At 35.6% G+C, this 26,525-nt stretch overlaps 1 protein-coding gene across 1 annotated transcript; it reads right to left on the reverse strand.

Moving 5' to 3' along the window:
- Window positions 1–4,638, reverse strand: LOC148997560 (ras-related protein Rab-26-like). Its single transcript, XM_089122727.1, has 4 exons — window positions 4,509–4,638; window positions 4,290–4,346; window positions 2,361–2,437; window positions 1–540 (listed from the first exon to the last, which is right to left on the reverse strand). Exons 1-4 carry the CDS (start codon window positions 4,524–4,526, stop codon window positions 438–440), a joined length of 255 nt encoding a protein of 84 aa, XP_088978853.1. The 5' UTR covers window positions 4,527–4,638; the 3' UTR covers window positions 1–437.
- Window positions 4,639–26,525: the final 21,887 nt, after the last annotated feature.

Raw genomic sequence — 26,525 nt, forward strand, 5'->3', positions numbered from 1 at the left:
AAGTGAACTACTCCTTTAAGTGTGTAGAAAGTGCCTCAGGACTCAATTAGCATGAATGAGACTGAAAGCACAGATTCTGATTTTACGCCTCAGTTCTCTGTGTGTTTTACCTTCTAACACACACACCAGAAGTAAAGCAGTGATGATGCGATACACCGAAGCAAACGTTGAGATAAACACATTCACATCTGCTTGAGGCGGCGGGTCAGAAAGCAGGACCGAACATCATTCTTCCCCGTATTTATCAATGTAAATATGCCGACCGCCCTGACGACGGCTTGCTTCTCTGTTTGCGAGCTGTGAAGAGCATGAAGGTCCAAAGAAAAAATACAGTGTTTGAAAATGAAAGTCTCCGGAGACACTGAATATCTGACAGCCTCCAATTTATGCGGGAGAAGAGGATGAAAGAGTGGAAACACACAGACAATGAGACGGGTTTATGAGCGACAGCATCCGACTCCCTTCATCTCCTTGTTAACAAACTCCTGCAGCTGAAACTTGGGCTCGTTCGGCTCCTTCATCTCCCTGTGCTTCAGATCCCTGAGGGAAACAGCACAATCCTCAGGAAAACTCAACGCCTGAGGTTTATTAGCACACATTTAAGCACAAGATTCAATGAAGGAATTAGGAAAACCTGGTAATGATGCAAACACACCTACACACACCGTGTGATTACTGTAATCTGATGTACTTTAGCATCTATGATCCAACAGCATGTTTTTCTCCATTATGAAAGGAGTAGTTCACTTTAAAAAAAAAAAAAAAAAAACTTTTGCTGATAATTTACTCGCCCCCATGTCATCCAAGATGTCCACGTCTTTCTTTCTTCAGTCGAAAAGAAATTAAGGTTTTTGATGAAAACATTCCAGGATTTTCTCCATATAATGGACTTCAATGGGGTCCAAACGGTTCAAGTTCCAAAAGACACTTTCAAACTACAAACTGTTCAACGACACCAGACGATGAATAAGGGTCTTATCAAGTGAAACGATCGCTCATTTAATAAATAAATAACAAAGTTTAAGTTTTATAAGCACAAATGCTCGGCTTGCTCTGTCGTGACTCTCCTGTTTGAACTCGTTCATCAAAATGAACAAATCTTTTTTCGAGTCATTTCGTTCGTTGAATGAGGGATCATTTCGCTTGATAAGACTCTTATTCATCGTCTGGTGTCGTTTAAAGCCCTTTGAACAGTTTGTAGTTTGCACTGAAACTGTCTTTTGGACCTTGAACCGTTTGGACCCCATTGAAGCCCATTATATGGAGAAAATCCTGGAATGTTTTCATCAAAAACCTTCATTTCTTTTCGACTGAAGAAAGAAAGGCGTGGACATCTTGGATGACATGGGGGAGAGTAAATTATCAGCAAAAGTGAACTACTCGTTTAATCAGTTGCTTCACGGCTACATCATTAATTGCATTTGTGAATAACACAGTCTTCATCTAAGTGTTTTCCCTCAAACTGAATGTAATGCAATAGTGTAATTGGTGTTTAGTAATGGTATTCTGGCCTTGATTTTATTATATTATTCAAATACAGACACACTTTTGCATAAAATCTTGTAAATGTAAAGATAAATCCCCGTAAGCAGAACATCTGGCCTTCACTTCCCGACGCTTTCTCAACACACATTAACTGCACTAAGTTTGTGATTTTGTTCATTTTACACTCATTTACACAGAGAAGAGGCTGAAACTGCATTTACATGTGCGAGTTACTCTACACAATGCATATTTATTGTATATTCTTCCTTTTGCAGAATATACAGACAGTATACATGATGCATATTGTAAGTCACTGCCGATAAACGTTTGCTGTATGTTTACACTACCGGTCATTAGTTTGGAATAATTACGTTTTTTTCCTGCTCACCAAGGCTTTAATTATTTGATAAAAAATGCATTAAAACAGTGAAATATTATTATAATGTAAATCATCAGTTTTCTATGTGAATATACAGTAAAGTGTAATTTATTCCTGTGATCAAAGCATCATTAGTCACATGATCCTTCACAAATCACTCTAATATGAGGATCTGATGATCAACAAACATTTAGGATTATTATCAATCTTGCCTTGGTGAGCATAAAAGACTTCCTAAATGTATTGTAAATGTAAATGCATATTTAGCATGACTTAAATTGGATTACGGGTGGTTTAATGAATAAGATGCAGCTTTTGTGCATGCAAATGTATTTAATGAAGTCTTGTAGTTACGTTTAAAAATTGTCCTGAATTTGGAAAGGCATCGGCTGCCACGTGTGTGTGTGTGTGTGCATTTATTTAGATGATGTGACAAAAATAAGAGTGTGATATTCTCGGCTCTATTTATCATGCACAGATTTAGCGAGTGACTTACTTTGCCACAGCAGTGAAGGACAACTCCACATTCAGACCTGACTTTGCACTGGTCTCCATGAAGGGAACGCCATACTCCTGTAGAGAGAAAGACAACATTTGTCTAATTTAAAATATGCATGCACAAATGATCCATCGACATAATGCATATCACATTTACAAACAGTGAGATCAGTGCTTCAGAAGTCCTTTAAAAGGTCCCTATTATGCCGATTTAAAGGTCTCCTATGACAATTAACACTTTAATTTTCTCATAATCCACATTACAGCATCAGCTCTTTTTTCTCAGGCTATATTTACACGTAAACGATCTGAAGAGAAAAGGCAAAAGTGGCGTGGCGTTTTCACTTTTTATTCTGCGTTTAGACTACCATTTTGGGTGGGAGATCCGCATGCATATGGTGAAGCAAAAGTGTGTGAGATTCGATGTAGTGTGCACTCCAGGCGGCTAGGTGGCGATGTGAAGCACTGCCATACAACCTTCACTGTCAGGCAGACTTTTGCGTTTTTACCCTTTACACAGGAATGCGGCAGTGGAGTGTTTTTAAGGCCCTGTTTACACGAGAACGCTCGCGGGTGAAAACGTAAAAGAAAACGTAAAAATATTTGATCGGATGTGCCTTTTCGTTTACACGGCGACGGCGTTTTTGGGGCTTAAAAAACGCAAAAAAAGTGAAAACACCCTCCAGAGTGGAAATCTTAAAAACGCTCCACCGTCGCGTTCCCGTCTAAAGGGTAAAAACGCAAAAGTCTGCTAGACGGAAGGTTGTACGCCGGCGCGCGGACTTGGTGTTGTTGTGTGGCAGTGCTTCACATCGCCACCTAGCCGTCTGGAGCGCACACTACATCAAATTTAACACACTTTTGCATCACCATATGCATGCGGATTTCCTACCCTATCTCACGACCAATTCGAGTGATTAAAAAGTGGTTAATTCGTACGACCTCACTCGTACAAATTCATACGATTTGTCTAAACCCACGTGATGGTTAGGTTTAGGGGCGTGGTCAGGGGTAAGTCATTCGTACGAATTCATACGAATTGGCCAATTCGCAAAATATGTACGATTTAGCAAAATCGTACTAATTTGTACGAGTGAGGTCGTATGAATTGTTACGAATTAGCCACCTCGTAAAATTCGTACGAATTCCCGTGAGATCGGGTTGGGATTTCCCACCCATAACGCTCGTCTGAACGCAGAATAAAAAGTGATAACGCAACGCCGCTTTTGCGTTTTCTCTTCAGATAGTTTAGGTGTAAACATAGCCTAAGATTTCGCCGTGTAAACAAAAGGCACATCCGATCAAATATTTTTACATTTTCACCCGCGAGCGTTCTCGTGTAAACAGTGTCATTCGGCCTCTCTAAGCTCCGCCTCTCTGAGAGCTGCTCTGCTGTGATTGGTCAGAAAGCGATCATTATCATATGTGAATCTCAGCTCTTTACACACAGTGATACGAACAGTAACGATGGCGTGTGTTTTACCGTATCAATCTCATCAAAGTGGATTTGCTTTGTCACGAACCGAACTCTTCAGTCTCAGATACACTACAGTGTTTGAGGGCGGAGCTAAGAGGCGCTGCTCAGCCAATCAACACCAGAGACTGGAATTATGCAAATTAGTTACAAACCTACACAGTTCAGCTCGAAGTAAGTGTGTGTGTGTCATATGCATGAGTAATTTAAACGGAATAACCTCTCAAAGACAATAAAGACGCTCAATTAGGCAAGAGATTCGCATGATCTACTCTGCAGCGTGACGGGAAAAACAAACAGGTAATGCATGAAATGTTTGAGTGAAACCTGCATAATGTGATGCCGGTTTCCCATTTAAAGCTGCATTTACCTCATTAAAAAGATTTTACACCAATAATTTTTTTTTATGTCTACATGACTGTGTAAGTGTGTTTGTGTGCTGATATAACACACCTTGGCCAGTTTCTCACCCTCCTCTCGCTTCACAACCCTTTCATGAGTGGCATCAGCCTGAAAAATCAATCAATAAACAATGCATTATGTATTAGCTTATCAATGTTTTCTATATAACTTATTTACGAACTGATGTTCTACATGCATGGCTAATCCAAATACAGGTTTCAGATCAGGACAGTGCTGTATCTGTAGTATTTCAGGATATACTTTACTCACCTTGTTCCCCAGAAGCATGATCACTACGTTCTGCTGAGCGAACTCATTAATCTCGGTGAGCCAGGCCTGCAGAAAGAGAACAGCTCACAGCAAGTGTACTGTACATTTACAGGAAATAACCGTAATCTCAGACGAAAGACTTAAATGGTTCTATATCTTGTTTAGAGTCTTGAATCCCCGAGCAAGAAAGACAAAAGCAATGTTTTCCAACATAGCAAGAAAGAGCAGGTCATTATTTCAAGAAGTGTTTAAACAAGGAAAAACTGCTGGGGTGATTCTGCAAAACACAAGAGCGAATACAGGGAATAAGAGAGAGAGAGAGAGAGAGAGCACCCCTGCTGGAATAACACACACACACAAACACACTCCACGGCCCTGCTGGAAGAACGCGCTTCTGTGGTTCCTGATTTTCACCACATTTTTGCTGTACAGAAATTTTATTAAATCAAAGTTTTCCCGCAAATGCCAGTTTGTAGGATTTTGTACAGTATAGACATCATGCCAGATTGAATCGAATGCTTTTTTAACCTTCTGGGGTTGTTCGGCCCAAATGGACCCGAAGAATTTAAATAAAAAAGTTTTTAAAAATCACAACTTCCTCGGAATGGTCCGAAATTTGGTGACTTTGTTGATATTTGGTATTTGAAGACCCAAAAAAATTGGGGACAGGATGTGAGTAGTCTAAGTGGTTGTAAAAAAAATAGTCACACTTGGGGTGTTCGGGTCCAAATGGACCCGCATGGAAAATGAATGGGAAATTGGCAAAAATGTGAAAATACTGAGTTTTTTTTGTGCGTACAATCTACAAATCAGCAACGATCTTGAAAAAAAGCACACAACAGTGAAGGGGTGAATCTATAAAACATCAAGAGTGCAAAACAGACACATCCAGACACACATACACATACACAAACACACTTTTATACACAAACACACCAAAAATTCAGATTATACATGTGTTTTGTATTTTTAAAATGCTCAGTTTGTCCACCACATTTCAAAAATTGATTTTATGAGGCCTAGGCTTGACTCTAAAATGAAATACAGCTTTAAATAAAAAATTTAAATATTTTTTCTATTATGTTCAATGGGGGGACATTTTGTCATAATTATTGCATTAATACTAATTATACATTTTTTTTTTTTTTGAAATTTTCTCAAAACACCAAAAAAGAAAAGAAAAAATATTATAAAAAACGAGTAAAAAAAAAAAATCATGATTTTTGTTTTTTTAAATATGAATCCCGCCCTTTGGGTCCATTTGGACCCGAACACCCCGAGTGTGACTCTGAAACGAACAACCCCAGAGGGTTAAAGTCTACAAAACATGCAAATATTTGTCTTTGTTTGTCGTTGATGTTCTTGTTGATGAGAGTGTTTGGGTAGAAAGCCAATCTGTGCTTTATTTCAAATGTTGTGCGATGAGATGTGTGAGACGATGCGTGTGTTTATGATCCTGCAGAACAGTTTTCCTAAAGCACTGCCCACACTGATCATTTACCATAATAATTAGGGTCAATAATAATAATAACTAGGGCTGGGTATAGACCATTTCACAAGATGTAAACAACACTGGTCCAGAAGCACTTCCTGTTTCAGTTTTTTAACACTACATAAAAGCTGGGATAAAATACAACCAACAGAACATTTAAAACTGAATCAAAAAGTTAAACAAACATCTTTAAGATGTTTTCTTTACATGTGAAATAAAGAAAACAGTTACAAACTGAAACAGGAAGTGCTTCTGGACCAGTGTTGTTTACATCTTGTGAAATGGTCTATTGACTCAAATTTCACAATTCGATTTACAAGCTTGCAATTCGATTCAATATTGATTATTTTGGATATCAGTTACAATAAATGGCAAATTTTCTCAAGGAAATTAAATCTCTTAACTAATGCTGTAATTTATGGGAGTCTAGTTGTAGCCTATAGTCTTCATTAGCCTAATATGAAGGTAATAATGAACTGTTTTGTAGCTATACAAACACTTAAATTACACTTTATTTAATTTTATAAGAAGAAGATTATATGAAATTTAAACATTTAAATGGTGGCTGTCATGAAATCTTGCCAGATTTATTAAAAAATGCATTAAATATTGAAGAACATTAAGATTATAATGCATATGTAATATGGTGTATATATTTAGTAAAATGCTCCTCTCTAGAGTTATTGTTTTTCTAGCTGACTAACGAGTTTATGTGGGTTTTCTGAGGTAAATATGACGATACATGACAAGGGGACATATCATGCAAAATCCACTTTTTTAGCCCTTAAATGCATTTTGTTGTATATTTGGAGTGTTTATAAGTACAGAAAAGATGAAATTATTCTCTTCAGGTGATTCGTTTATATCTTTATATTCTGTTTTGGTCATATTTTTCAACCTGTTCAGATTTTTCTGTTCTCTATGATGTTTTTTTTGAGCAAGTGCGTCACCGTATTTGCAGCGGAACTGACAAATAAGGACCTTGACGACCGGTCCAACACTTCGAGCAATCCGCCATTATTATTTCTCGCTCCGGTTTTGTAGTCCGAGCTCAATGATGCAGAAGTTACGAGAGGGCAAGTCAAAATGTTCGGTTGTTGGATGTACGTTAGTGACCTGAAGCACTTCAAGGATTCCCACTTCAACAACCTCCGCCAGTAACGTTATACAGAAGGGTTTGCCGATCGACTTCGTCTGAATGAGGGGTAAATTCCTTCTATCTTTGGAGACGACGAACAGAGCATTTCGATAAGCTGTAAATATCGTTAATAAAAATAAAGTACTTTACTTTCTTAAAACACATGGTGGTCGTGGTTTAGCAGTACCGGCTTTGTCTTTCTTTGTTTTGGTTTTGAAGTAACGTTACACGTCTGCAGTATTATTGTTCTTGAGTTTCATCAATGGTCATTTATGCTTTTCTAAACGTATCATATCATCAATACAGATTGTTTGTGGTAAGATTGGACCGTAGTCATTTATCTTGTCAGTGTGCTTGTTTTAACAAGAGAAATAGTCGACTTTCACTAATAACACAAAACAGTTAACTCACATACCAATACATCCATATGATTGAAAACGTTGTTCTGCAGGTTCGTCGTCGTCTTTATCAACTCGCTCGCTCTGGCTCGAATATGTAAGGCTTGATGGACAAGTCTTCTGTTGTTGACATTTTATTAACGTGTGAATAAAAATGTTCTTTGAAGGTATCGTATATAATCGTATATCTCTAATCAAACTACAATAATGGCCGAACGTGGGGAGTTGAACCGACCGTGAACTCATCGACCTGGAGAGTGGGCGGGGTGTGACGCATCTCCTTTGTATTTAAAGGGGCCGCTTTGAAACGGGTCGCTCAAAGACGCACATCAGAAAAGGGGTAGAAAAGGGGCTTGTGGAGCTATAATAATGAGGAATTCAGACCCAAGCATTGCAGTTATGTTTTATATAGACCACAACGGTATGATTTATATGTAAAAATGAATGATTTAAAAGCATGATATGTACCCTTTAACTGACGTCTTTCCACAGTTGAAACGCTGATTGAGCGAATCAATGTGACGTGATACGGATTTCAATAAGTTGTACTCAATCTTTAACGCACTTTCAGATGCTCATTCATGTTTATTTCGCGCTGTAACTGATATTATTAACCCAGAAGAGAGATCAACGCTGCTGCTTCTCCAGAGCGATCTCACGCCACAGTGCCAAAACGTTATTTATGTTTTTGAATTTCTAAAGAAAATGGACGGAATTTGAAAATTGAGACTTTGTTCCATATCAATAGTAACAAAGGACAAAGATTATTGCGTTTTTTGGATGCGCGCAGCCGCGATACAACGTCCCATTCATTCAAATGAAACAGGAAGACTAATCGATTCTTGAGATTTAAGAATCGATATCGGTTCGTAAAAATGAGAATCGATTAATATCGAGAAATCGATATTTATTACCCAGCCTTTATAGTGTGCCGAAGTTACAACGTCACTCTGTAGGCCAAAACGCGGAAGTGAGTTAGCATTTTAGCATTACGGTTCCCTCGCTCTAAAGCCTATGGGATTTTTGAATGGTTTTTGCTAAATCGCCTGAAATAAAGTCTGTGGGGAACAAAGCCTCTAAATATTTTCACGTTTTGATCTATGACATAGAACACATAGTTATAACCTGCTTGTGGTTTTTTAAACTTTATTGTGTCTGATTGTGTTTTTTAAAATCTTTATATAGGCTTCAAAATGTATGAATTTTGGATTAACTTGCAAAGATTATCTTGCTAGACAAAACGTGTAAGGGTCACAACTCTTTGTTGAACACAGATCTTATTTTTTGCGATTTTCCAAAAGTCTGTGGGGAAAATGCATTGCTTTTCGACCGAGGGAACCCATGCGCCGCTAGCTTCCGAGTTGTCCTACAAAGTGACGTCATCACTTCGGCACTCTATAATGACCATAATTATTGGGGTCGAATTGATCACCTTTCGTAAATACGGGTGTGATGAGTCCTTCAGACCAGCTCTCAGGGACGCTTCCGGATCACATCACCAGATTAAAGAGTTTGGCTAGAGTTTTAATCATGTTGGGACCGCAGACAGTCTCTCTCTCTCTCTCTCTCTCAGACTATGGACATAGGTCTCTCTCTCTCCACATTTTTGAAACTTACTCCGCCTCATTTGCATTTTAAAAGCGTAACTATTATTTAGCAAAGCCTTGTACTATATCAGTGTGTTTATTTCCTCCGGGCCTTAGACAAGCGGAAGAGATCGTTTGATCCTCTGCTGTGTGTGTTTCATGTTCTGCTCAGGCTTTATAAAGTAATGAACAGCAGTCCACAGATACACTTGAGTTTCTTACATATAGGCAAAGATATATGTATTAATTACGGCTAAAAGGATGTCTTATGTTTGATTTATCGTGTCTAAAAGGGACACGGCACATTTCGAGTACGGTACGCTAGTGTCCGAATGTCATTTCACAGAAACATTGCAATGGTTTTGTTTTCATAGTTAAAGCACATTATTATGTTCTGATTACATTACGCACCACAATACAAGTCTCTTTAGATAAAAGCTTCACCAAATACATAAATGTAAATGCATTTTTATGGTTCGTGGATCATTTTTTTTTTTTAAATGTTATACCGTGATGGAAACCTAAATGAGGGGCTTGTAATGAACTATGAGGCATGATGTGATACGAAAACAGTAAATATCCTTTTTTGGTAACACTTTACAATATGGGTGCACTAATATGCATTAATTCATGCTTAACTAATGCACAGAAACCATTAATTAATAATGATTACTGCATCAGAAACTAATAAAGAGTCTATATGATTACTAGATTAAGTAATATATGTGTCATTGTGTATTAATTCCTTAAAAACATATTTTATTAACTAATAGTGTAAATTAATGTGTTAATTACCATAATTAGTCAAAGCTATGCACTTCAACTTCCAGTTGTCTGCTTTAATTAATCATTAGCTAATGATTTGCAAAGGCATCATTATGTTATGACTTTACTTGTTGGGGCACATCATTATTAACTTAGTAATTATAGTAATTTGCACATGAATTTGCACTAACAATGAAGTAATTAATCATGTATTAATGCATATTAGTGTACCCGTCATATTATCTGGAAGTTGAAATACAAGGCTTTGGCTCATTCTGTTAATTAACATATTAATTAACACTATTAGTTAAAAAAACGAGTTATTATGGCATTAATCCACAATTACATATTTAATTAATAACAATTCATGTATTATACATTAACCTTACAGACTCTTAATTAGTTCCTAATGTGGTAATCATTAATGAATAGCTTAAATAATCATTAGTTACACATTAATTCAGTATTATCTGTGCATTAGTTAAGCATGAATTAGTGCACCGGTATTAAAGACCGATAACGGTCTTTTTATAAGCGCGCATGCACATACAGAATAACATGATGTGCATATAAGATATGATGTTTTATGCACATGATGTTTCTCATTGCATTATTGCCATACGCAAAACACTGAAGGTTGAGTCACGAATGTGTTTCTGTTTTCATCTGACGCACTGGCATTGTGTGTGTGTTTGATCAGAGTTCAATTTGTCAATCTGCTGAACAATAGTTTCCACAAGCTCTTACGAAACCCTCGTGATGAAGCTGTGCAAGCTCTGCTGTTACCGTGCATGAGAGAGACTGATTTCTGATCCCATTCCACTCGTTCCAGACCATATTAAAGCATATATATTTTTACTTTTATATGAAAGAATGGGAAATGATAGGAAACTAAAATGTAGCTCAAACAGGTGCTAACAATACCAAGGTCATCATGAGTTTGATTCAATAATGAATGCACTGAAACAACGTGAACCTTGAATGCATGAATCACTTCTGATAAAAGCATCTGCCGAGCGTGAAATGCTCAAAACTTTGAAGGAAATTTGAAGGAAATGCAAATACAGATAAATTACAGATTCAACCGCATGCCTTCTCTTCACAACCAAACCAAACACATTGAAAACATGCAAACAATGTAAATCACGTTGCATAACGCATACATGTGAAATGCTCAACTTTGACGACCACTATATTATATGCAAATTATGTCTTTTCTTTTATATGCTATAAATATACAGCACAGCTACACTCTAAACAATGCTGGGTTGTTTCAACCCAAATTTTGGTCAAATGTGGACAAACCCAAATGTTGGGTTAAAAATGTAATTTAAAATATTAACTTAACTTCAACTTTCATTTTCAGCTGTAAATGTTTTAATTAAAGGAGTAGTTCACTTTTTTTTTTAAACTTTTGCTGATAATTTACTCGCCCCCATGTCATCCAAGATGTCCATGTCTTTCTTTCTTCAGTTGAAAAGAAATTAAGGTTTTTGATGAAAACATTCCAAGATTTTCTCCATTTAATGGACTTCAATGGGGACCAAACGGTTCAAGGTCCAAATGACACTTTCAGTGCAGCTTCAAAGGGCTTTAAACGACACCAGACGATGAATAAGGGTCTTATCAAGTGAAACGATCACTCATTTAATAAATAAATAACAAAAGTTTAAGTTTTATAAGCTCAAATGATCGCCTTGCTCTGTTCTGTGATGCATGTTCGTGACTCTCCTGTTCGAACTCGTTCATCAAAATGAACAAATCTTTTTTCGTGTCATTTGGTTGATTCAATGAACGAAACAAACGGATTGACTCGGAAAAAGAGTTGTTCATTTTGATGAACGAGTTAAAACAGGAGAGTCACGAACAGAGCAAGGCGACCATTTGAGCTTATAAAACTTAAAATTTGTTATTTATTTATTAAATGAGTGATTGTTTCGCTTGATAAGACCCTTATTCATCGTCTGGAATCGTTTAAAGCCCTTTGAACAGTTTGTAGTTTGCACTGAAACTGTCTTTTGGACGTTGAACCGTTTGGACCCCATTGAAGTCCATTATATGGAGAAAATCCTGGAATGTTTTCATCAAAAACCTTAATTTCTTTTCAACTGAAGAAAGAAAGACATGGACATCTTGGATGACATGGGGGTGAGTAAATTATCAGCAAATTTTCTTTTAAAAGTGAACTATTCCTTTAAATGTTAAACCCCACATTTGGGTTTGTCCATATTTGACCCAAATTTGGGTTGAAACAACCCAGCATTTTTTTAGGGTGTATTAGAAAATGACGATCAAACCCTCAAATTATTTCCTATGCAATGCATGATTTCAAAGTGCAGCATTTTAATGTAAAACAGACACTAATTTCAGCTCAACCACATGCTCTCTCTTTTAAAGACTAAATACAACACAATATAACTATGAACTGAAAAAATGCAAACCTCGAATCCAATGTAAATCACTTTGGGTTAAAGCAGAATGCTTAATGCATAAATAAAAGCATGATGCAACCTTGACGACCACTATTGAATGTTTTGTCTTTTCTTTGATATTGCATAAATAGAGACATCACAGACTATAAAATGATGCTCACTGACTTTAAAACGACTGAATTGAGTGGTTGTGCGGCGTGACAGATGCACGTAATGGAGGCAAGAGTGATAAATTATACTTATTTACAATAAAACAGGACAGGAATATAAATGGAGGGAAAAGAGGATGTGGCAACACGATGAAAGGACGGATAATGTGAATTCAATCAGAGTAAATGGAGATAAACACAACTGAGAGGAAGAGAATAAGAAACAATTAAATAGAATTAATTTAACGTTTAAAGATGTTATACCAGGAGCGATGGAACAAGTGAAATGAATAAGATAAGCCGAGGAAGAGGAGAGAAAGAGTGCATGGTGAACATCAGACTCAGAGGAAGATATATTCATCTAATTCAGCAACACAGACGGTAAGTAATGAGAGCAGTTTGTCACGCTGACTATAGAAGAAGTTTAACTACAGTTAAAATACACTAAAGTTATAAGAGGGGGATATCACAGGCTTAAAAACAACGAGGGTTTTTGAAGGAGTTCATCTCTATTGGGGAGACAGACAGCATAACATTTTACACTACTGTAAATACAACAATATAACTACCCTGTAAAACAGATCCAGTTAAATTATTGTAAAAAAAACACAGCTATCAGAAGCAGATCTAGAAATAACAATAGGAAAAATAATATCCTTTTATTGTTTTTCACTATATTATATGCCGATGTAGAGAATTTACAACCAAAAACAATGCATTTTACAGAACTTTACAGTAAATTTATATGAAATGCGGTATTTTGTGCATATTTCACGGTATATGGCAGAGTAAATCAATCAATCGGTTTTTACTGTTGCACTTTTCCAATAGACTGTCAGAATTACAAACATTGATGGCACAGAAATGTTCACACGGATAATCTTGCCAGAGCGGTCTGATCTGGATCATTTCCATGAAACGGTTCATTTAAAAGTGATTTTTAATGAAGAAAAAAATCAGCTGTTTGCAAACTTTAAAGGGATACTACATTTTTAACTGCATTAAAAAATTTATATAACTGCATTAATAGCTGCATTAATAGCTACATTAATAACTACATTAATAACTGCATTAATAACTGCATTAATAACTGCATTAATAGCTGCATTAATAGCTGCATTAATAGCTGCATTAATAACTGCATTAATAGCTGTATTAATAACTGCATTAATAACAGCATTAATAGCTGCATTAATAACTGCATTAATAACAGCATTAATAGCTGCATTAATAACTGCATTAATAGCTGCATTAATAACTGCATTAATAGCTGCATTAATAGCTGCATTAATAGCTGCATTAATAGCTGCATTATTAACTGCATTAATAACTGCATTAATAGCTGCATTAATAGCTGCATTATTAACTGCATTAATAGCTGCATTAATAGCTGCATTAATAACTGCATTAATAACAGCATTAATAGCTGCATTAATAACTGCATTAATAACTGCATTAATAACAGCATTAATAGCTGCATTAATAACTGCATTAATAGCTGCATTAATAGCTGCATTAATAACTGCATTAATAACTGCATTAATAGCTGCATTAATAGCTGCATTAATAGCTGCATTAATAACTGCATTAATAGCTGCATTAATAGCTGCATTAATAACTGCATTAATAGCTGCATTAATAACTGCATTAATAACTGCATTAATAACTGCATCAATAGCTGCATTAATAGCTGCATTAATAACTGCATTAATAACTGCATTAATAGCTGCATTAATAGCTGCATTAATAGCTGCATTAATAACTGCATTAATAGCTGCATTAATAGCTGCATTAATAACTGCATTAATAGCTGCATTAATAACTGCATTAATAACTGCATTAATAACTGCATCAATAGCTGCATTAATAGCTGCATTAATAACTGCATTAATAGCTGCATTAATAACTGCATTAATAACTGCATCAATAGCTGCATTAATAACTGAATTAATAACAGCATTAATAGCTGCATTAATAGCTGCATTAATAACTGCATTAATAGCTGCATTAATAACTGCATTAATAACTGCATTAATAGCTGCATTAATAACTGAATTAATAACAGCATTAATAGCTGCATTAATAGCTGCATTAATAGCTGCATTAATAACTGCATTAATAACTGCATTAATAGCTGCATTAATAACTGCACTAATAACTGCATTAATAACTGCATTACTAACTGCATTAATAGCTGCATTAATAACTGCATTAATAACTGCATTAATAGCTGCATTAATAACTGCATTAATAACTGCATTAATAGCTGCATTAATAACTGCATTAATAGCTGCATTAATAGCTGCATTAATAACTACATTAATAACTGCATTAGTAACTGCATTAGTAACTGCATTAATAGCTGCATTAATAGCTGCATTAATAACTTCGTTAATAGCTGCATTAATATTCACATATGATAATTTTGACCAATCACAGCAGAGCAGCTCTCAGAGAGGCTTAGAGAGACTGAATCCGTTATCAACCCGTTTCAGACACTGAGAGAAAAGAGCTGACGCTGTAATGTGTTTTATGAGAAAATTAAAGAGTTTTTTGACTTTGGATGCACGTAAACCTGTCGCAAGAGACTCTAAATCAACATTAGGAAACTTTAAAATAGCATAAGGGCACTTTAATATATAATACACTACAACAAGTGATTTTTTTATTATAGATGAATCATTACACATTAAAATAGTTCAATCCATTTTTTTTTTTACACATTTGTGTGTTTATACTCTGTGAATGTGTAACCAGTTCATCTAAACTCAAATGACTAATGAATCAAGAAAGTGCAGACAAAACAGTCGAGATGAACATGAAGCGTTTAATTCAGTGTGTAGGCGTCAGGAGAGCAGAGAGAAATCATTTCATCCGTCAACACTTGAAACACTCGTGTCATCCACTACTGAAATCATTTAAAGGCAGCTTGCCGTCAGCGATGGAGCCGACACACACACTTGTCCTGCCGTCTGACCGTGACGGTGAAGTTATTTGCCATGAGACTGGCAACTCTCGTCGACATTTGCATTTTAAATTACACAACTAAAACTAAACAAAGATCATTCATTGAGAGAGAATTGTTTGTTCTTTTCTATATCTGGAACATCATGCTGTTAACAGGCTCTCAGAAAGCCCTGATGGGGAACAGAGAAGGTTGGTGTGTGTGTGTGTGTGTGTGTGTGTGTGTGTGTGTGTGTGTGTGTGTGTGTGTGTGTGTGTGTGTGTGTGTGTGTGTGTGTGTGTGTGTGTGTGTGTGTGTGTATGTGTGTGTGTGTGTGCGCGTGTGTGTGCGTGTGTGTGAGCATACGATTAGACAATAGAAACGGATGAAACTGATTATAACTAGAGCTCCTCCAAACTTCACTGATCACAACGGCATTAAGAAAAGATTTCATGCAAACATATCTTTTGTTGTCATCATGACGATATTGTTCTGTTGCTCGAGTCTAGAGCGGTTAGTCACATGACATCTACGGTTCAGATGATTGGCTCAGACGCCTCAGTGGGTTCCATGAGGAAAAATGTTTTATTGTTATACGTTATTTTTTAATAGCACCACAAAGACATGAAGTTCATCAGACCTGAAAAACATATCAAGATAAACTGCAAGAAAAAACAGATTAACTGGTATCCTTTTCCTAGAAGTTTACAGACATTTCCTTCAATGCAATGCGATGCATAATTCAAAACACAGATAAAACAACTGTTAAAGGAGTAGTTCACTTCTAAAAAAAACTTTTGCTGATAATTTACTCACCCCCAGTGTCATCCGAGATGTCCATGTCTTTCTTTCTTCAGTCGAAAAGAAATGAAGGTTTTTGATGAAAACATTCCAGGATTTTCTCCATATAATGGACTTCAATGGGGTCCAAACGGTTCAAGGTCCAAAAGACAGTTTCAGAGCAGCTTCAAATGGCTTTAAACGACTCCAGACGATGAATAAGTGTCTCATCTAGGACCCTTCGAGTCATGACCCGAAAAAAAGATTTGTTCATTCGTTCATCCAAATGAACGAGTTCGAACAGGAGAGTCACGAACGCGCGTCACAGAACGGAGCAAGGCGAGCATTTTAGCTTATAAAACTTAAACTTTGTTATTTATTTTTTAAATGAGCGATTGTTTCGCTTGATAAGACCCTTATTCATCGTCTGGAATCGTTTAAAGCCCTTTGAACAGTTTGTAGTTTGCACTGAAACTGTCTTTTGGACCTTGAACCGTTTGGACCCCATTGAAGTCCATTATATGGAGAAAAATCCTGGAATGTTTTCATCAAAAACCTTAATTTCTTTTCGACTGAAGAAAGAAAGACATGGACATCTTGGGTGACATGGGGGTGAGTAAATTATCAGCAAAAGTTTTTTTTTTAAAGTGAACTACTCCTTTAAAAAACAATACAGAAAATTCCTGTAAAGTTACTGCGGTTTCTCAAGCTGTTCTTCTTAGTTATATTCAAAATAAGAAAACCTTGAGCGACAGAATCATTGGGATGTCAGATACTTGTGCATTTGGATGTGATAAGGTCTTATAAATATTTTATTATTTCAACACAACTTTCCACTGTTGTGTGCCAGTCAAAGCGTGTGTTCTTAAGATGGACACACACTTCAGAAAGTGTGTCTCTTTCCTCCAGAGTCTCCTGAACTGCGGAGAAGTGCTGACATTGCTCACAGGAACGAAATGAGTGAAAAGTTTGTATCATTTCACAAGTGTTGAATCATAACGTCTGTGCTGCTGGATCTACAGTTCTCACTGTGTGTAACGAGTGAGCGAGCAAATAAATCAATGAAAGAATAAATGCATTAATAAATAAAAAGAATGCATAAATAAATTTGATTTGTTCTCTCTTCACCTCTCCAGCTTGTTGCTTTTTAATCCTCTAGGCTCTTAATTTTTTATATATAACTACATTTGTATGTAGGACTTCCCTTTATGTTGCATTTGGGTCATCATAACAATTAAATACGACACATAAAACAGATGCAAATCAGGCTGTGCTTCCCCAGTGAGCGAGAGACTGAAGAGCTCTTCGGCATGGAGACCTGCGACTGGATTATTATTATTGTCGCTAGTTAATCACTTTAATGTTGTGTTAGTAATATTTTAAGATTAACACTTACAGTCTAAGAAAAAAGGTACAAAAGCAGTCACTGGGGCTGTACCTTTTCAAAAGGTACACTTTTGTACCTAAAGGGTGCATATTGGTACCTTAATGGTACATTAACACCTAAAATGTACATATCAACACTTAAAATGTACATATTAGCACCTAAAATGTACATATATAGCACCTAAAATGTACATATCAACACTTAAAATGTACATATTAGCACCTAAAATGTACATATTAGTACCTAAAATGTACATATATAACACCTAAAATGTACATATCAACACTTAAAATGTACATAATAGCACCTAAAATGTACATATTAGTACTTAAATTATACATATTATCTCCTAAAATGTACATATTAGCACCTAAAATGTACATATTAGCACCTAAAATGTACATATATAGCACCTAAAATGTACATATCAACACTTAAAATGTCCATATTAGCACCTAAAATGTACATATCAACACTTAAAATGTACATATTAGCACCTCAAATGTACATATTAGTACTTACAATGTACATATTAGCACCTAAAATGTACATATTAGCACCCAAAATGTACATATCAACACTTAAATTGTACATATTATCACCTAAAATGTATATTAGCACCTGAAATTAGGGTTGGGAATCGTGAGAAATTTTCCGGTTCCGGTTCCGATTCCGGTTCCGCCAAACGATTCCGGTTCCGGTTCCCATTCAATTAAAATTTTGTGTTTATTTCTTAATAGTACTTGACAAATTAGTTTAACAGACTGGTAATGTAAACAAACTCAAAATATTATTAAGCAATCTTTGCAAAAAAAAAATTGTGTATATATATAAAGGAAATAAAAAAATTCTGCATTCTCTATAATAATTTAGACCTCTCCTTTATTGTATCTCCAACAGTGAAGAATACCCTCTCAGAAGGAATAGAATATGCTTTAACACACATATGTGTGTAGAACAGATTATTTTTTAAAACGGTTTGAATAATTGATTCATTAAGACTTTACTTATTTCATTACTGGATAAATCGGCGCTCTAGCAGTTAATAAACAGAACTGCGTCTTGCGGAAGAACATTGTTGCCGGAGCTACTTCTCTCTGTTTATGTCCATGACGAGTCACGCAGGCATTGGGCTACTCCGCAGCAACTGCGATCCGCCGGCCAGTCTAAACAAGAAGTCCGAGTATTAACGCTTATTACAGGCTTTACGTAGTGATTCAAGATAAGACAAAAACACGGTTTGAAAAAAAAAAAAACATTATGATGCACTCGCTCATTGTATATATTTTGTAAATTCTGAACACAAAAAATATACGGACTGCATCTGTTTTGACCACTACCGTCAATGTTTACTCAAACTATAATCTCACTAATTCTGTAACGGAAATCATTTGAATATGTGAAACAAATAAATATTGAGACTGTGATTGTAAAGCAGTTTCATCTCGACAACTGCTCTCTCTCTCTCAGCGCAAACAGATTTGAATGTAGGCTAGAGAGTGACTCGGCGGTCGGCGCGCGCAGCGTGCGTGTGTCTGTGTGTGACAAATGCAGCGCGTGTGAGAGCAAATCGCAACTTCAGTGGTGAAGTTTTTGTCATTTAGGAATAAGTCGGCGTCTTCTACTCCCAGCACTTCGCCCACATGATGATATCGCATCGGCATCAGAACCGTTTTCGGAACCGAAACTTAGGAATTTTGCACGGTTCCGGTATTTTTTCAAAAACACAACCGGTTCTGGAAAAGAACCGGTTCTCGGTTCCCAACCCTACCTGAAATGTACATATTAGTACCTAAAATGTACACATCAACACTTAAAATGTATGTAGTATCACCTAAAATACACATATTAGCACCCAAAATGTACATATCAACACTTAAAACGTACATATTAGCACCTGAAATGTACATATCAACACTTAAAATGTAAATATTAGCACCTAAATATTAGCACCTGAAATGTACATATTAGCATTTAAAATATTCATATTAGCACCTAAAATGTACATAATAGCACCTGAAATTGATTATTGTTCATCTCTCAGTCATCATTGTATTGTATTGCATTGCATTATGTTTTATAACTACAGAGCTTTGATCATAAAACTAAGCTTTTAAATATTATCTTTCTAAGACATTATTGATATTGATATTTACATGCATTTTATGTAAGTATCTGCTTAACTGTTATTAAGATCTTATTGATTTGCATTATAAGCATTAGAATTGCATCACTTTCTGTCCATAGAGATATCCGTATCTGATATTGCATATTTTGCTCAGTTTGAGTCTAAATCTTCTCACTAAATCAGACTATATGAGCCATAAAAGTCTGTCTGATCAAATATGATCCACAAGCAAACTTTATCATCATTATTTTATTTTTTTAAGGTTTTGTCTAAAGGCTCAAGTACAAAAAAGAAGAAATTTCTGACTATTATTTCATATGACAAGCTTTACAGAGTTAACAAAGAAGTAAAACCTCCCTATAAAGAATGAAACACAGCGACTGTCTCTACTGATTTAGTTCTCAGTGGTTTCTCTACAAGCCTCTCATGATAAAAGCGTCGACGCCAGCGCTGAGCTCGGCCTGAACTGCTTTCGGCTGTTTCGGGGAACACGATCTGATTGTTATGCATCAGCATGAATGTGCGAACGAGTTCAAATCATTGACAAAGTAATGGGTCCTTCAAAATATTACAAAAGTGACTAACATTACCATCACTGTTTGCACGCTTATACATTCCCCCGGGCTTTTAATATTCAATCGCAACGTTTTCACTGGATGTGAAGGAATATATCGAGGTAATGTCTTCCCTATAGTTTGAAAATGAGTTTTGTGCAACGTTACACTCATTTCGCAGGAAATGAAGAGTTTGAATGTTTGCACAAGTGCTCCGAAACCTGAAAAAGCATCACGGTAGTGTTAGATGAGCCATGCTTCGGAATAAATGAGATAAAACAAGTTAAAATAATGTTTCGTCTTTCGTTTCATCACTGAAATTGTACCCATACAGGAAATTAAAAGATGTGATCTTTGGCTCAGGGTGTAAATGTGTCTTCAAAGGGACTGTAATGGCTGGAAATAATGCTCATAATGCCGACATATAGAGTCAGGCTCTTACCTGACGCCTGGATGGAGTGAAAATGGCCGAAGAGTGTCCTATTATATGCCAGATACTGCATGCAATGTCTTACTGTGCAAATATAGAGGTCATTCACACACATGCATGCACACTTTGCTATTTACTTCTGGATTTTGATATTTGTTGATATGATTATACTGTTTTTATTAGTTTGATGTCAATTTCTATATGTTTAAGGTTCTGTACATTCTAAACATTATTAAATCAAGATACATTTACTTGGGAAACAAAATGAAAAAAAATTAAGAGAGTTTATACTTAAAGAAAAAAAATTCAAATTTTTCTGTATATTTATTATATTATTAATATTTCAGAAAGCAAGACTCTATATCTTATTTTATTTAGCTTCTCAAGTAAATGTTTCTTGATTTAACCCTCAGGTGCTCTTCGTTTCGGAGTCACACTTGTTATCTTCCCGGTAAAAAAAAGTGACCGGACACCTAAAAATGAAACTTTCTCCATCCCAGTAAAACCAATGCAATTTATTTTTGTTCTATAATATTTATTCTTTTTAATTTAGTATTTTGAGACAATTTAATTGAATTTATTAATATTTATGCAATATGTATGATTTATTTTTGCCATGGAAAAATATATGTATTTTTCTATATATATATATATATATATTTTTTTTTTTTCAAAAAAATATTAATGCAGTATTTTAGTTTAATATAGAGTCTAGGCCTTCAGAAAAAAATATATATATTTTTTTTTGAAGAAAATTAGCACCATCTGGTTACAGTATAGAGAAAAAGCGTAGAATCATGGTGTAACCACTAGATGGCATGTGCAGCTCTCTATGGAGAGGCATGTGAATTCCCCAGATGTTTATGAACACATTTTTTGTTGTTGTTGTTGGTGGATTTGAATATACAGTTGAAACAATCTCAAAAACTATTTCTTATAAAAAAAATTGACAAACATTTTTGACCAAAGACCACAAGTGTGACTATTTTTTTAAGACCACTTAGCATGCTCAGATCATGACCTCAATTTTTTTGTGTGTTCAGATACATAATGCCATAAAAGTCACCAAGTTTTGTAACATTGCGATGAAGCTGTGATTTTTAAAAATTCAAAACATACTTTTTGTAATCAAAATGTATTGGTGTGTATGTGTATAAAAGTGTGTTTGTATGTGTGTGTGTGTTGGTAGGTGTGTCTGTTTTGCACTCTAGATGTTGTAGAGTGTCACCCCTTTCCTGCGGTGTACTTTTTTTTAGAATTGTGGCCGATTTGTCGATTGTACATACAAAAATTCAGAGAATTTTTTTTGTCAATTTCGCATTCATTTCCTATGGGTCGGTCATTTTTGACAGAAGAGCAAAAGTGTGACTCATTTTTTACGACCACTTAAATTGCTCGAATCATGAACTCAATTTTTTTGTGTGTTCACATACCCAATGCCATAAACGTCACCAAGTTTCAGTAATTTTCTGAAGAAGCTGTGATTTTTAAATATTCAAAACAGATTTCTTTAATCACAATTTATTGGTGTTTTTGTGTATAAAAGTGTGTGTGTGTGTGTGTGTGTTTGTGTGTGTAAGCATGAAGTGATCCATGCTCAGCATGAAGCATGAGTCATCTATTGAAGTGACAATTGAGTCACTTTGGATCCTTTTCAAAATGTCTGAAGAATGAGTTTGTGTAGATGATAATAGCACTGTTGTCCACTAGATGGAGCAGCAGCATTAGACATTTTTCATTTTTTTATTATTCTGCCATAAAACGCATCGTGCAGACCAAACCGTAAGTGCTGGAGATCTGAAACTTTGTCAGATGGTAGTATAAACATTGAGGAGAGGTTATCAAATTATGAGCTCGATTGGCCCATAGGTGGCGCTATAACAACCAATTGCGCAAAACTGCTCATAACTCCTAAACCGTAAGTCGTACACTCAAGTGTCTTATATCATTGGAAAGCTGGTCACCTGACGAAAAAAGGTATATCTCCGATTTCATTTCCGCCATAGATTTTCCGCCATTTTGAATTTTGTTGAAAAATTACTTTTGAGAACTAGTCCCTGGTTTTTTAACCCATCGGAACCAAACCAGTGCAGAAATGTTTTCTGGAGTCTGAAGATCAAAAATTATCAAAAAAATGTTGAAATGTCTCTTTCCGGTCGCTAGGGGTCGCAAAATAAACTTTGTGAGAGGAGCCTATTTTACTAAAATGGCTATAGCTCGAGAAGTAAATGAGATATCTTCACCAAATTAGGTACACATGTTTAGGAGTTCAATTTGAGGTCAAAGTAAAAAAAATCGCGACGATTGAACACTAGGTGGCGCTATAAAATGAAAAAAACACATAACCACCTGACCGTTAGTCCGATTGACTTGAAAATTGGTATGCAGTGTCTTGGTCTAAGGCCCCATGTATGTGGATGAGGACATTGGTGTATCTCAAACAACATGGCCGCCATCAGCCAAGGAATTTTGACCAACCATGAAACAAGGTTAACAAAGGCCGATCGGAACGAAACTCGTTGGGCATGTTCGACTCATGGCCTTAGAGGTCTGTAACAATATTGAAAGAAATCGGCCACTAGTTGGCGCTAACGAGTTTATGGCTCTGTAATCACGTGGTGTTGCGCACATCCCCACGAAATGCAATTTTATTTGATAGATCTCCTCATGATGAACAACTTTGCCTCTAGAACTATTGCTGTCAATCAAATCGTTCGTTAAATATTCACGAATATGTTAAAAACCTATTTTTGCAAAATAGTCCCTGGTTTTTTGCCCGATCGGAACCAGACCAGTCTAGGACAATTCTTTGGCCTCTCTAGATCAATAGTTATCAAAAAAAGTTGAACTTTGTTATTTGTTTTGCTTTCACAGGGTCATTTACAAAAGGAGGCATGACAAAATGCACCCAAAAGCCTATAAATCCTACAGGAAAAGTCAGAACTTCACAAAAATTGATGAGCACATGTGTCATAACTTATTCAACAAGCATGCAAAGTTTCATGGAGATCGGACTATAGGTGGCGCTATAACTGTTAAAAATTTTAAAAGCAATGTATTCCCTATGGTAAATTGCCATTATTGAAACTTAAACCTTAATGTCTTTTGATGCTTTTGTGCTTAAAGGCCTTAAAGGCCTAAACTGCTTGAACCCCGCTAAATGCTGCTTGCAGCTTTAATTTGCATTGTTCCCGCTCAAAAATAAATAAATTAAAGAAAATGAAAGACAGTTCAATTCTTTCCAATAATAGAATATAGTAAGAAAGAAAAGTACGCTGTTACACTGAGATGGTTTGGGGAAAATTAAACTTCAGACAGGTACAAACAGGCAGAGAAACTACTCCCAAAGAGTGACTGAACTGAAGGAACTAAATACAGACATGAATTAACCAAACCAGGTGATACAGATGAAGGTGATTAACAAAACACAGGTGACGAAGATGAACTAATGAAGGTAACAGAAAAGTGGCGGGAAAACCAAGGACATGTGACTAAGAATGCAAACAGAAGATCAAAACCAAACCGAATCAAAACGTGACAGATTGTTTATTCCTTATGAATTTCTAATAGTTTCTTTAGCAAGGGTTTTTAAACTTTTTAATGGCAATGAGCCCTAAACAACACCCTTGTGAGATTCTTTATTTAGCCTTTAATATAATAAAATATAGGCCTAATGTAACCTAAACAATACCTTTGTGAGATTCTTTATTTAGGGTTATAATATAATAAAATATAGGCCTAATGTAACCTAAACAACACCCTTGTGAGATTCTTTATTTAGGGTTATAATATAATAAAATATAGGCCTAATGTCACCTAAACAATACCTTTGTGAGATGCTTTATTTAGCCTTATAATATAATAAAATATAGGCCTAATGTAACCTAAACAATACCTTTGTGAGATGCTTTTTTTAGGGTTATAATATAACAAAATATGCCCATCAACAGTTATTTCCACCACTTTCATCAAACCACTCTTCTTTAAAACATTACGATGTGATTTTCTCGTTGCCTCTCGTATTGAGCTATTTTGTCCGCACACAGGACTCACACACGCTCACTTCATTCTCTTTCTATGAAAGCTGTAAACTGCATTCAACAGTTTTCACTCTACAGAGGTTGACCAGAGCACTGAAATTATTTCTCACTTAACCCTCAGGTGCTCTTCGGTCAGAAACATTTTCTGTTTTGAAATTTTTAAAAATCACAGCTTCATCACAATGTTACGAAACTTGGTGACTTTCATGTATGTGAACACAAAAAAATTGAGGTCATGATCCGAGCAGGCTAAGTGGTCGAAAAAAAAAATAGTCACACTTGTGCTCTTCGGTCAAAAATGACCGACCATAGGAAATGAATGAGAAATTGACTAAAACACAAAAACTTTGAGAATTTTTGTGTGTACAATCTACAAATCGGCCACAATTCTAAAAAAAAAAAAAAGTACACCGCAAGAAAGGGGTGACACTCTACAAGATCTAGAGTGCAAAACAGACACACCCACCAACACACACACACACACACACACACACACACACACACACACACACACACACACACACACACTTTTATACACACAAATAAATTTTAAATACAAAAAGTACGTTTTGAATTTTTAAAAATCACAGCTTCATCGCAATGTTATGAAACTTGGTGACTTTTATGGCATTATGTATGTGAACACACAAAAAAATTGAGGTCATGATCTGAGCATGCTAAGTGGTCTTAAAAAATAGTCACACTCATGGTCTTTTGGTCAAAAATATCCCCATAGGAAATTAATAGGAAATTGTAAAAAATGAAAAAAAAAAAAAAAAGATTGTGAAGTTTTGTTTTTTTGTCAATTTTTTTAATAAGAAATAGTTTTTGAGATTGTTTCAACTATATATACAAATCCACCACCAACAACAACAACAACAACAACAAAAAATGTGTTCGTAAACATCTGGGGAATTCACATGCCTCTCCACAGAGAGCTGCACATGCCATCTAGTGGTTACACCATGATTCTACGCTTTTTCTCTATACTGGAACCAGATGGTGCTAATTTTCTTCAATTTTTTTTTTCTGAAGGCCTAGACTCTATATTAAACTAAAATACTGTGTTAATATTTTTTTGAAAAAAATAATATATATATATAGAAAAATATATATATTTCTCCATGGCAAAAATAAACCATAAATATTGCATAAATATTAATAAATTCAATTAAAATGTCTCAAATTACTAAATTAAAAAGAATAAATATTATAGAACAAAAATAAATTGCATTGGTTTTACTGGGATGGAGAAAGTTTCATTTTTAGGTGTTCGGACACTTTTGACCGGGAAGATAACAAGTGTGACTCCGAAAACGAAGAGCACCTGAGGGTTAAACTACAATCAAATGCATTTCCACACGTTTCGTGTCGGTCCTCTGCGTGGCATTTTATTATTTTTTGCACGGGCGCAGCTTAGAGCGAACATCACCCATGTCCCCACATGAGGAAGGAAGACAACGACAAATAAAATAATGCAACAGTTGAATATGGCAATATACAATATCAAGCAAGAAACATATTCAGGCAGGATACATTCATTGTATCACTAAAATTATTCAAAATGAGGACATAACTGGGAACTTTCTAGAAGATGTTTAAGGTGTTTTTAAAATGTGCAGTAAGTGGGACATTCCCTAATGTTTGTTGGGATGCTGTTCCAAAAATGATCTCCTCTGACGGACAGAAGAGTTTGTCCAAAGGTAGTTTTTCTATATCACCTCTGAATGAAGCTCTGGTACAACAACCTTTGTCAGACCTTTGTTTAATCTGTGTAGAAAGTGCAGGTGGAGT

This window comes from Pimephales promelas, chromosome 2, assembly GCF_988280905.1.
Source record: "Pimephales promelas chromosome 2, fPimPro1.hap1.1, whole genome shotgun sequence".
Lineage (NCBI taxonomy): Eukaryota > Metazoa > Chordata > Actinopteri > Cypriniformes > Leuciscidae > Pimephales > Pimephales promelas.

What these genes read in the sequence shown, in the direction of transcription:
- LOC148997560 (XM_089122727.1), bottom strand. An exon ending in AGGGTGAGAAACTGGCCAAG is followed by an intron (nt 2,438 to 4,289) that starts GTGTGTTATATC and finishes TTCTCTCTACAG; the next exon opens with GAGTATGGCGTTCCCTTCAT. An exon ending in TCCTTCACTGCTGTGGCAAA is followed by an intron (nt 541 to 2,360) that starts GTAAGTCACTCG and finishes TGTTTCCCTCAG; the next exon opens with GGATCTGAAGCACAGGGAGA.